The sequence below is a fragment of the Scyliorhinus torazame genome, chromosome 3 (assembly GCF_047496885.1).
Source record: "Scyliorhinus torazame isolate Kashiwa2021f chromosome 3, sScyTor2.1, whole genome shotgun sequence".
In the NCBI taxonomy this organism is placed as follows: Eukaryota; Metazoa; Chordata; class Chondrichthyes; order Carcharhiniformes; family Scyliorhinidae; genus Scyliorhinus; species Scyliorhinus torazame.
In genome coordinates, this window is record NC_092709.1 from 9140341 (window position 1) to 9152920 (window position 12580).

Genomic DNA, 12580 nt, shown 5'->3' on the forward strand with positions numbered 1-12580 from the left:
TTGGGCATTTAATGTACAATTAACTGTTCGAGGAATGTTGATCTATAATAACATAGAGACCCTAACACATTGCATTCTTTCAGCTTCAATGCATCATGCTGAATCAATCCGTATTTAATGTTTGTAGATTTCTGGAATCATGTTTCACAAAGCAGCCCAGAATATTGGAACAGAGATTGACATTGATGGCTTTTAGGGGTTGCAGCCTTTCCCGGGGCCTTCCCCAGCCCACACAGGCCCCGGGGGCAGGATTCTCCAAAATGGAGGTGGAGTCTCCGCGCCGCTGAGAACGCCGTCGCGTTTCATGACGGCACGTAATGGGCACGGGCACCACCGATTCTGGCCCCCTGCACGGCACTGGAGTGGTTCACGACGCTCCAGCCTCCCTTCCCGGCGGCAACTGGGTGCCGCGCCAATCCGCGCATCGGCGGGGGACTTGCTCAACGCGCCGGCCCTGACACAACATAGCGCGGGGGTTCAGGGCCGGCTGCGTAACAAAATAGGGCCGGGGCTGGAGAGGCCGGCCCGCCGATCGGTGGGCCCCGATCGCAGGCCAGACCCCATCGGGCCCCCCCCCCCCCCGGTGAAGGAGCATCCTCCCCCTCCCCTCCCCCTCCCCACAGGCCGCCTCCTGACCCTGCGCGCAGAGTTCCCGCCGGCTGCGAGCAGGTGTGCATGGCGCCGGCGGGACTCTGCCATTTCCGCCCGGCCGCTCAGCCCATCAAGGCCGGAGAATCGGCGGCCTGGCCCCGGACAGCGGCCCGCAACCGGCGCCGCGCCAAACGCACCGGCCCAAATGGCGCCGATTCTCCGCTCCTCGGACAATCGCGTGCCGGCGTCGGGGCGGGCATGGCACGGTTGCGGCGATTCTCCAGCTCGGCGCAGGGCTCGGAGAATCCCGCCCCAGACCTCTGGAGGGAGATTTCCCAGGCTTTTGTGTCCCATGGGGAATTAAATTCTCTGAAATTGATGTCGGCTCTGGCTCTGCGTTACATTGTCCCACCGGCCCGATAGATATGATGCCATTGGATTTGTGGACATGCGGAGATCAGTGCATATGTGCAGTTGGGTTTCAGTGACCATCTTGTGTTGGCAAGAGACACAGGGTTTAAGATTATCAGTTGGGCTTACAATGTGACTCACTTATCATTACTAGAAGCTACCTTCATGCAGGAGTGCGTCCTCTGCAGGGAAGAGGAACATGTCCAAGCTTCGCACCTTTTTTGAATTAAAAAAGGCAGGGAGGCAATAGTTCCCCAATGCATAAAAAAAGGTAACCATGAAACTACTGGATTGCTACTGCCAAAAATAAATCTGACATCTTTATCGGTGACTCCAAACCCATTCTTCAATGCCCTCTGGAATTACCGAGCAAGGCATTCAGTTGTATTCAAGAAGATGGTGCACCATCACCTTCTCAAGGGCAGGAAGGGATGGACACCCACATCCCATGAATGAATTATAAAATATCCTAATTGAGGAAATAGTTCCAATAGTGATGACTTTGCACAGGAGCAAGAGTTGGCCATCCAGCCCTTCAAGTCTGCTCAACCATTCAATTTAATCACCCTGATCTATCTGTATGCTGACTAGTGCCTGTGAATCCATCACCCTCGTGGTCATGTCCTGTGCGGGTGTCTGTGAGGGTGGGTTCCTGGCTCATCGTCTGCTGATGCTTCTTCCTGAACTGTTTTCTTGGCAGTGAATGTCAGTCGCGGTTTGCCATTGGTCCCTCCTGCAGGGGCAGGGCAAGGAGGCAGGTCCTAAGTCTACCTCAGCCAGAATGGGAATCAAACCCACACGCCACCCATCAAAATAACTGGTCTAACCGGCTCCCATACCCCTCGATACCATTGCTCTGAGAAATAGGATCTAGTTGCTAATTGCCCAAGTGTCTCCGAGGGTCAAGGATGACTCTGCTATGACCAAAGGCCCTGGAGAAGGAGCACAGGGGCATAGGAACTAGGGGCTTTTCACAGTAAAGTCATTGGAGCCTACTTGTGACAATAAGCGATTATTATTATTAAGGATAACAAGAAACAATGCTGTGTTTTTCTCATTTTCTATTAGTCATCAATGGCTGTGCCACAAATACAATTGGTTGTCTGCAAAGCATTTTGGGATGCCCTGAGGTCCTGAAAGGTTAGATACGTGTAGGTATTTTTCTTGTGGTACTGAAAACAGGCTGAGGAGATACACATAGGCCAGGAATAGAAACTGTCTCATGAGGCTCTGGCTGGAATCGATACTGGCCATCTGCAAAAGCACCCAAGTCAAGGCATAAACTTGTTATCACTATATGGACTTTGTGATTACCCACTCCAAAGATTATGAATAGGAAACAAACTCCCAGACACAGGTGATCAACTTTGCAGCAGGACGAAGAACAGACAAAAGAAGCCGTCAGACTCCTTAATGAGCTGATGGCTGGTCAGGCAAGGGGAGTTTCAGAGGCCAATGGGTCTTCATAGAAACACCACGAATTATTGGGAGCATCCTGTTTTTCCCAAGTTGGGGCCTGGATGGGACAATGACCAGTGGTGGGCGTATACCTGTGACTCAATCCCAGCTTCCCAGTATAAAGAAAGGAACTTCAAACAGATCTTGAGCGAGAACCTGGGAGTTCCTCAGGCACAACCATCGCAAGAAGAAAGAGCCCTGGGTTTCGAACCCAGAGAAGACACCCACATTCGTAGCCTGCCAGCCTCCTTTACTAAGTGTGGGTAAAACCCAAAGCTCAGCTGGGATTTTCAGTCATACTTTCCTGAGTAATAGATTTGTGAATAAAATTGCATTAAATTGTGAACCTGTTTTGTCCTTTGTTCATCTCACAATTAAGGGCACCTGAGTAAAACTATTGAGTAAGTAAACTGGTCGAACATATCAGAGGTTTTAAAGGTACAACACTCTCCATTATTAAAAGAGGAGATCTTACCTGTTATTTTTTTTTACAGGAATGTTTTTACCATTTGGAATAAGCTCATGTTCAGTTATTGATCCGTCAATCAGTTCTCTCCCTATCTGAAAGAGACACCAGGAAAGAACCAAATGGAGTATCGCTAACAAGATGTATTTTGTTACGAAAGACATTAAACAGGTCTAAAAGCGATTTTACTACTTGAAAATTGTTTCCAAATTCTCAGGCACCGACTTTAGCAGAGATATGAACGAACTGGGCATATTTTTGATTTGGTGTTATTGTGTGAAACAGTTGCCATTGGTCGAGCCGCCTTATGTACACCTCGACCAACCTGCTGAAAACTTAAATCTGAAGCGATGGTGAGGAGCTTTATCAATAGATACTTTATCACTTCACACATTCTGCGGGGAAACTGGACGGCAACAACAGGGCCCTGATACTCCAACGCACGCTCACCCTGGGCGTGTCTCCCCAATTGGACCACAGGACCGGCCTGGAGTCTCGAGAACTTAAAGATTATTCCCCAGAGCACAGCTTTGAGCAAAACCGGGGCAGCACGGTAGCACAAGTGGATAGCACTGTGGCTTCTCAGCGCCAGGGTCCCAGGTTCGATTCCCGGCTTGGGTCACTGTCTGTGCGGAGACTGCACGTTCTCCCCGTGCCTGCGTGGGTTTCCTCCGGGTGCTCCGGTTTCCTCCCACAGTCCAAAGACGTGCAGGTTAGGTGGATTGGCTGTGATAAATTGCCCTTAGTGACCAAAAAGGTTAGGAGGGGTAATTGGGTTACGGGGATTGGGCGGAAGTGAGGGCTTAAGTGGGTCGGTGCAGACTCGATGGGCCGAATGGCCTCCTTCTGCACTGTACGTTCTATGTTGTAAAAAAAACCCAAGAGGAAAATCATAAATTGTCTGGTGTTTTCATTTCCCTTTGTTTCTTAAGTTGCAAAAACTTAGCGAGGTAGGAAAATTGGCCATTAGGTCTAGGAGTCAATAAAACGCTTTAGTCAAGTCGTGTGGGGAGGTGGCATGTCATCAGGATGGGCAGGTTGGAGGACCAATAGCAGGAGAATGTTGAAGGGAGGATCATGTGATAAAATCTCCAGTAATACTCACAACCAGAGTTGGCAACCCAACTCTCCCCGGGATGGTGGATTCAGTGCTTGATGGTAAGGCAATAATATCACTCACGGTTTTGTGGGTGGACAGGTCAGCAGTAAACTGCATCTATAGTGCTGAAACCTGCGAGGCTACAGACTAGGGGCGGGATTCTCCGAGCCTCCGCCCCGAAATCGCGATCAGCGCGGGGGCGGAGAATGGGTGTCGACGCCGAAAATCGTACGCGCGCGGTCAGGGGGACATTGACAGAGGCCCCCGTGGCGATTCTCCAAGTGCAACTGGCCGAGTTCCCAGCGCCGTGGGTCTCTCGTGGTCTCACCCGTCGGGAACTTGGCGTGGCGGCTGCGGACTCAGTCCGCGACCACCCTGGTGGGGGGTGGGGGGGGGGGGGGTATCCTCCACCGGGGGGGCCTCACAGACGGCCAGGCTATCAATCGGGGGCCACCGAGTCGTGGGAGCGTGCGTTCTCGGGGGGGGGGGGCTATCTTCTTGGTGCTGGTCCGCGGTGTGGGTCCGCCATGTCGCGCAAGCCGCTGCCATGCACATGGGCGGACCTCCGACCGGAGGTGCAGGGCCCCGTGTCGGCAGCCGGAGCTGCGAGGACTACTCCGGGGCCCTGCTGAAATTAAAATGAAATGCTGGCACCCTCCAGGTAGGAGAATCACTCTGGACTTTCTTCAGAAAGTCGCTCGCGTTTTCACGCTGGAGTGGGGACATAGCCCCATTATTGGAGAATCCCGCCCCAGGACTTTGATTGTCATATACTTCCATCAGGTTAAAAAACATCACTGGTACAAAGCTATATCTTCTCATTAACCCAATTTTTCTAAAGTGTTTTCTCTTCTTTACATGTGGGGTTGATCTAATGGGAAAGGAAAAGCTACTCTAAACACAAGCGCATGAATAATCGTAAATTAGGCAGTTGGTTAATCTCCGTAGAGTTTAGCAGAATGAGGGGAGATCTCATCGAGGTATACAAGATGCTAAACGGCCTGGATAGAGTAGACATGGAGCAGATGCTGGGGCTGTTTAGCTCACTGGGCTAAATCGCTGGCTTTGAAAGCAGACCAAGGCAGGCCAGCAGCACGGTTCAATTCCCGTACCAGCCTCCCCGAACAGGCGCCGGAATGTGGCGACTAGGGGCTTTTCACAGTAACTTCATTGAAGCCTACTTGTGACAATAAGCGATTTTCATTTCATTTTCATTTTCTTGTGGGCCATTCGAAAACGAGAGGTCAGGGGCTGGATTCTCCGTTTTCCGATATCATAATCGGCGATCGGGCGGGGAATCGACGCCACGCCCAAAGCGGGTCCAGCACCGGTCTGACGCCGATCAGCCAAGCTCCGCCCCATCGGAAATGGCGTCATCGTGCCGCGCACCGCATTCCATTGGCTCATCATCGGCAGGCCCTTCCGCGATTCCCCGCCCCGATGGGCCGAGATACCAACGGCGCGGGACACGTGTGGTCTGAATGGTCGGGAACTCAGCGTGGCGGCTTCGGACTGTGTCCAGCGCCGTCACACTTGGCCGGGATCCGTGCTACTGGCCGGGGGGGGGGGGCTTCTGCGAGGGCTGGGGGAGGGGGGGGGCTGGTAAAAGGTGGCCAAGGGGTGGCCTGTGGGGTCGTGGATGGCGGGTCGGGTCCGCACACTGCCGGCACCATGTTGTACGGCGCGAGCGCAGTCAGGGACTCGGCCATTCTCTGGCCGTTTTCGGCGTGGGAGCCGGGAGTATCAACCGGCGCCGTTGCTAGCCCCTCACTGGCCCCGGGATCGGTGCCGAATTTTTGTCGTAGACTTCCCATGAATTCTCCGTTTGAGTCGGCACTTAGCCGCTGAAATGGAGAATCCAGCCCCATATCTTAGAATAAGAGGCAGCAAATTTAAAACTGATTTGAGGAGAAACTACTTCTCCCAAAGGGTTGTGAATTTGTGGACTTTGCTACCCCAGAGTGCGCTGGGTGCTGGGACAGTGAGTCAATTTAAGGAGGAGTTAGACAGATTTGTAATTGGTAATGGGCTGAAGGGTTATTTATGGAGAAAAGGCAGGACAGTGGAGTCGAAACCAGGATGAGATCATCCGTGAATCACAATTCCAGGGATGGCAGGACTGACATCTGAAGAAAGACTGGGTCGACTGGGCTTGTACTCACTGGAGTTTAGAAGAATGAGAGGGGATCTCAGAGAAACATATAAAACCCTGATGGGACTGGACAGGCTGGATGTGGGAAGAATGTTCCGGATGTCGGGGACGTCCAGAACTAGGGGTCACAGCCTAAGAATAAGGGGTCAGCCATTCAGGACTGAGATGAGGAAGAACTTCTTCTCTCAGAGAGTTGTGACCTTGTGGAATTCTCTCCCACAGAAAGCTGGGGCCGGTTTGTTGGATATATTCAAGAGGGAGCTGGACGTGGCTCTTGTGGCTAAAGGGATCAAGGGGTATGGAGAGAAAACGGGAATGGGATACTGAATTTGCCATGATCAGCCATGATCATATTGGATGGTGGTGCAGGCTCGAAGGGCCGAATGGCCTACTCCTGCTCTTTATCTTATTAACTTTTGAACTCTGAAATATTATTTGTTCTCCAGATCTGGGTCCGTTTATTGCCCAAGTGCAGCAATTAAGTGGCGAGTCAGGTCACCAGAGATTGTAGTGGGAGATTGCCCTCCCTGAAAGATCAAAGTGACTCAGTGGGGCTTTTGCAACAATCTCGTCGCTTTCACAGTCATTCATTTCACCTGCTGATATAGACGTATACTGTACAGATGGAGGCCATCTGGCACATCATGGCCGGGATTCTCCAATCCCGCGGCCAAGTTCTGACGCTGACGTGAAACGCAGCGCCAACCACTCCGGGGTCAACGGTCCCCAATTGTCCGGTATTCACCCCTTCCTCGGGGGCTAGGTCGGCACCAGAGTGGTCTCAGCTGCTCCAGCCGGTGCAGCACTGCTGGTGCGAGTCCGTGCATGCGCGCCGTGGCTGGCACGAGTTCGCGCACGCACGGGGGTTCCCGTCTCCGTGCCGGCCGCCCGGGCAATATGGCGGAGCCCTACACGGGCCCGGCGCGGAGGAACGTAGGCACCCACAGAACCACCCCGCCCGCCGATCGGTAGGCCCCGATCGCGGGCCAGGCCACCGTGGAGGCCCCTCCCCGGGGTCGGATCCCCCCCCCCCCGAACCCCACTTGAGGACGGCCCCGCAGACAGAACCTCCAGGTCCCGCCGGGTGGGATCAGAGTAAACCACGCCGGGACTTGGCCTAACTTGGCGAGCATCCTCCGATTGGACACGTTACAGTCCTCAGGACTCAGCATTGAGTTCATCAATGTTCATGCAGACCAAGGCAGGCCAGCAGCACGGTTCAATTCCCGTACCAGCCTCCCCAAACAGGTGCCGGAATGTGTCGTCTAGGGGCCTTTCACAGTAACTTCATTTGAAGCCTACTTGTGACAATAAGCGATTTTCATTTCATTTAATTTCATCAAATGTGACCTTTCTCCTCCATCGTAACCCCTTTCTTTAATGCCCCAAATATTTTTGTCTCAATGCAAAACCCTCCTGTTCCCTCCCCGCCCCCCACACCGGGCCATATCTCTCTCTTGTGAAAGTTGCTACATCTTGTTGAACTCTCCCGCCAGCTCCAGTTTAATGTCCAGCGCCTTTCTCCTTCTCTTCAGTCCTGATGACGAGTCAAACGGACTCGAGACTGTTTTCTCTCCCTACAGATGCCACTCGGCCTCTCGAGATTCTCCGGCTCAAACTGTTCGTTTCAGTTTGCAACATCTGCAATGTTTTGCTCAATAAATTCAACTGCCCCCTCTGAAATTGAGTCAAGCAGATCAGAGGTCATTGTCTGATCTCAGTGGTCAGAGTCAGCAACAGGATAATGCCGTGAACGTCAATGGCCTACAACAGGTTTTCCAACCGATAGAGATTGTCCTGGTGTCTCCGCGAATGAACGATCTGTGTCCAGGACATTATCATAGAATCAGAGAATTTACAGTGCAGAAGGAGGCCATTCAGCCCATTGAGTCTGCACCGGCCCTTGGAAAGAGCACCCCGCCTAAGCCCACACCTCCACCCTATCCCCATAGCCCAGCAACCCCACCCAACCTTTTTGGTCACTAAGGGCAATTTAGCATGGCCAATCCACCTAACCTGCACATCTTTGGATTGTGGGAGGAAACCGGAGCATCCGGAGGAAGCCCACGCAGGCACGGGGAGAACGCAAAATACTAGAGACTAATCAGAAAGGGGTTGAAATTTAAAATATTTAGTGGCGGCACGTGGCGCAGTGGTTAGCACTGGGACTGCGGCGTGGAGGACCCGGGTTTGAATCCCGGCCCTGGGTCACTGTCCGTGTGGAGTTTGCACATTCTCCCCGTGTCTGCGTGGGTTTCACCCCCACAACCCAAAGATGTGCAGGGTAGGTGGATTGGTCACGCTAAATTGCCCCTTAATTGGAAAAAAAAAATAATTGGGTACTTTAAATTTATTTTTGAAAAAACAATTAAAAATATTTTTATGGGCTATTTGACTGGGTGGGGTAGTCAGAGACAAGAGGCCCTCTGATAAATGCAGCCAGTAATATGCCCAACTAAAGTGAAAAAAAAATTTTTTATTAAGAATTTTAACACAATTTTTCACCCTTACAAACAACCCCCCCCCCCCCACCCCCCCGTAACAAAAAGAAAGAAAGCGCACATAGCAAGACATGAACTTGGTAAATCGATATGATACAGAGCTTTGTACATTGGATTCCTCTCGTACATGTCAGTTTTCCAGACCCTTCATGTATTTTCTTGCTCAAATACCCCCCAAACAAGCCCCCCCCCTCCCCCCCGCCCCCCACGCAAGACATGCCCAACTAAAGTTGATAAACTCCTTGCCCCCAGCAAGGGATCTGGCAGGAGGATTGTGCTGGTAACTTAATAATAATTAATCTTTATTATTGTCACAAGTAACACTGCAATGAAGTTACTGTGAAAATCCCCTAGTCGCCACACTCCGGCGCCTGTTCGGGTACACGGAGGGAAAATTCAGAATGTCCAATTCACCGAACAAGCACGTCATTCGGGACTTGTGGGAGGAAACCGGAGCACCCGGAGGAAACCCACGCAGACACGGGGAGAATGTGCAGACTCCGCACAGACAGTGACCCAAGCCGGGAATCGAACCCGGGACCCTGGCGCTGTGAAGCAGCAGTGCTAACCACTGTGCTACCGCAAATTGATAGTGGTAGTGAGTAGACAATAACTCCCGACAGTCATAACTTCAATATAGGTGGAGTCGGTGGTGCAGTGGGAATGTCACTGGGCTAGTAACAGTCCAGCTCTGGGAACCTGGATTCCAATCCCAACACGGCAGCTCATGCAATTTAAATACCATTAATAAAATCTGGAATTGAAAGCTTGTCTCAGTAAAAACAATTGCTGATTGTTGTAAAAACCCATCTCGTTCACTGCTGTATTTGAGGGAAGGAAATCTGCCGTCCTTACCTGGTCTGGCCTACATGTGACTCCAGACCCACAGCAATGTGGTTGACTCTTAACTGTCCTCTGAACTAGTCCAGCAAGCTACTCAGTTCAACTAGAAATGGGAAACAAATGCTGGCTTTGCCACTGGCACCCACTTCATGAAAGAATACATTTGAACACATGCCCCTGGACTGTATGATAATTGTTGGATTTTGTGAAGGTGGTTGGGCAATGATTCGGGTTTCAGAGTGGTCACATAAAGAGACACTTATTGAAACGGTGGCCTGGTTGTGTTTGGAGATGAATGCATGTAATGTTTTACTTTGCAAATAAATTAAAGTAAATATTGGCTCCAGCGTTATCCTTCAGCTGTTAGCATTCCATAATATAATATATGCTTTGGCCGTGTTACTTAAAGCTTGTGCGAGCTTACTTCAGCGTGAGTTAGTAACCTCCCAGAGAGAGGAAGAAAATGCCGAGGGAAAGATGAGAGAAGCAAGAGGGACCTACTGTGAAATTATAGCAGAGTACCTCTTCAATATCGTCATTCTCATAATCGAGAAGGTCCTGCAGATTTCTACAGCAAAAATAGAAAAGTTAGTTCATGAACACCAGCTGTCTGAACTGTTACCAAACAAATCAAACTGGCCTTTTGCGGATCCCTAATTTGAGAGAATGGCACAAAAAGCGGTAAATGCTGGATAAACTCAGCAGGTCTGGCAGCATCTGTGGAGGGAGGAGAGCTAATATTTCGAGTCCGCGTGACTCTTTTTCAGAGCTCTCGAAACGTTAACTCTGTTTCTCCATCCACAGATGCAGCCAGGTCTGCTGAGTTTATCCAGCATTTACTCTGTATTTCGCATTTCCAACATCACAGCATTTCGCTTTGATTTGCGAGAACGGCGCTCAGTTAATCCAGCTGTGATAGTTAACTAACCGAGTTGTTGGATTTTCTAACTGATCCATGGAAAGAAAGGCAGTTGTTACAATCCAAAGGCACATTGAAGACCGCACTGGACCTTGAACCCAGATTCAACTTGCCCCCCAGTTGGAGTTGGGATGGTGTGCCCCTGTCTCTACAAACCACAGGATCTGGTAAGGATTAAATACCGTATGCCTTTCACGGAAGTTAGTAAAATGCTTAACCGTGACTCACCGTCCTAGCGTTGGTGAGAGATCCTTCAGGTCGTCCAGGTTTGGCTGAACATTGAGAAGCTTCTTGTAAAGGGCCAGAGGGAAGTGAAAGTCTGCGACAAAGCCATGGAATAGAGAAAGCCAGCAGAGAATCCCCACCAGGCGAAAAATATCATCGATGTCTGGGTTCTGTGTGGATAAAACTGACACTGTAACTCTGCAAAGTCTTCATGCAATTTGGTATTACTGAATGAAATAGAAATATCAGACGGGGAGGAGAGCGCTCAGCCCTCGAGTTTGTTCTGCCATTCAAATCTGATCTGTACTTTGATTCCATCCACTGACAAGGACGGCACGGTGGCGCAGTGGTTCGCACTGTTGCCTCACGGCACTGAGGTCCCTGGTTCGATCCCGGCCACGGATCACTGGGTCCGTCTGGAGTTTGCACATTTGTCCCGTGTCTGCGTGGGTCTCACCCCCACAACCCAAAAAGATGTGCAGGGTAGGTGGATCGGCCGCGCTAAATTGCCCCTCATTTGGAAAAAAATTATTGTTACTCTAAATTTTTATTTATTTATTTATTTAAAAAATAAATTTAGAGTACCCAATTATGTTTTTTCCAATTAAGGGGCAATTTAGCGCGGCCAATCCACCTACCCTGCACATCTTTGGGTTGTGGGGGTGAGACCCACGCAAACACGGGGAGAATGTGCAAACTCCACACGGACAGTGACCCGGGGCTGGGATCGAACCTGGGACCTCGGCGCCGTGAGGCTGCAGGGCTAACCACTGTGCCACCGTGCTGCCCTGTTACTCTAAATTAATGTTCAGAAAATTCCATCCACTCACCTGGGCTCCATATTCTTTATCAGCCCCTCATTCAAAATGATTAATTCAGCTAGCTTCTACTGTTTCTTCTGGAGCGAGTTCCATACTTCTACCATCATTCGTGTTTTTAAAATTATTTCACAGGACAGGAGTGTCACTGGCTGGATCATCATTCATTGTCCATCCCTAATTGCCCCTTGAGAAGGTGGTGGTGAGCCGCCTTCTTGAACCGCTGCAGTCCATGTGGTGTAGGTACACCCACTGTGCTGCTAGGGAGAGAGTTCCAGGATTTTGACCCAGCGACAGTAAAGGAGCGGCGATATATTTCCAAGTCAGGGTGGTGAGTGACTTGGAGGGGAACCTCCAGGTAGTGGGGTTTAAACTAGACTGCAGAGGGATGGGAACTGGTATAACCAACACGAGACCTATGGGGTTGGAGCAATCAACCTCCCCATGAGTCTCGCCGAATACGAGCTCCCCCGCTAAAGGGGGGGGAACCCTAAATCATCGATAGTTAGGTTCTGTATCAAGTTGAGTTTTCTTAAATGTACTCGGCCCCGACTCGTTTGTGGTTTACCAAAGGAACCTAAGCAGGGAGTCCGGGGAAAGGGGAACAAGGACAGTAATGAAAGAAAGAACAGTGCAATAACAGTGGACAGGGGGAGTCAAGGGAGAGAGGGAAATATGGCCACAGTACAAAAAAAAGTTAGGATGATTAAAAATGATTAAAGGGCAAGTCCAAAGGGTTGGTATCTTAATGCACGATGCATTCAGAATAAAGTAGACAAACTGGTGTCCCAAATTGAGGCAAATGGATATGATCTCATGGCCAATAAGGAAACATGGTTACAAGGAGATCAAAACTGGGAACTTAATATTCAGGGAGATTTGACCTTTCGAAGGTCTGGAGGGAAGGAAAAGGTGGTGGGGTAGCACTGTCAATAAGAGATGAATTGAGGACAGTTGGGAGAGACGATCTAGACTCCGATGATGTAGGTAGAGGTTAAAAAAACACAGTAAGAGAGACAAGATACTGGTTGGAGTAGTGTATAGATCCCCAAACAGTAGGCACACTGCAGGAAAGGGTATAAATAAACAAATAGTAG

The 12580-nt window shown here is 50.4% G+C and overlaps 1 protein-coding gene across 1 annotated transcript in view; it reads right to left on the reverse strand.

The window, feature by feature from the left end:
* LOC140408288 (probable E3 ubiquitin-protein ligase HERC4) overlaps nt 1-12580 on the reverse strand; it is a 118514-nt gene that overhangs the window by 13451 nt on the left and 92483 nt on the right. The window contains exons 19-21 of the mRNA XM_072495277.1: nt 10669-10835; nt 10023-10089; nt 2936-3021 (exon numbers count right to left, since the gene is read on the reverse strand). Of these exons, the coding sequence (XP_072351378.1) occupies nt 2936-3021; nt 10023-10089; nt 10669-10835 (320 nt within the window). The remainder of the gene's footprint in view (nt 1-2935; nt 3022-10022; nt 10090-10668; nt 10836-12580) is intronic.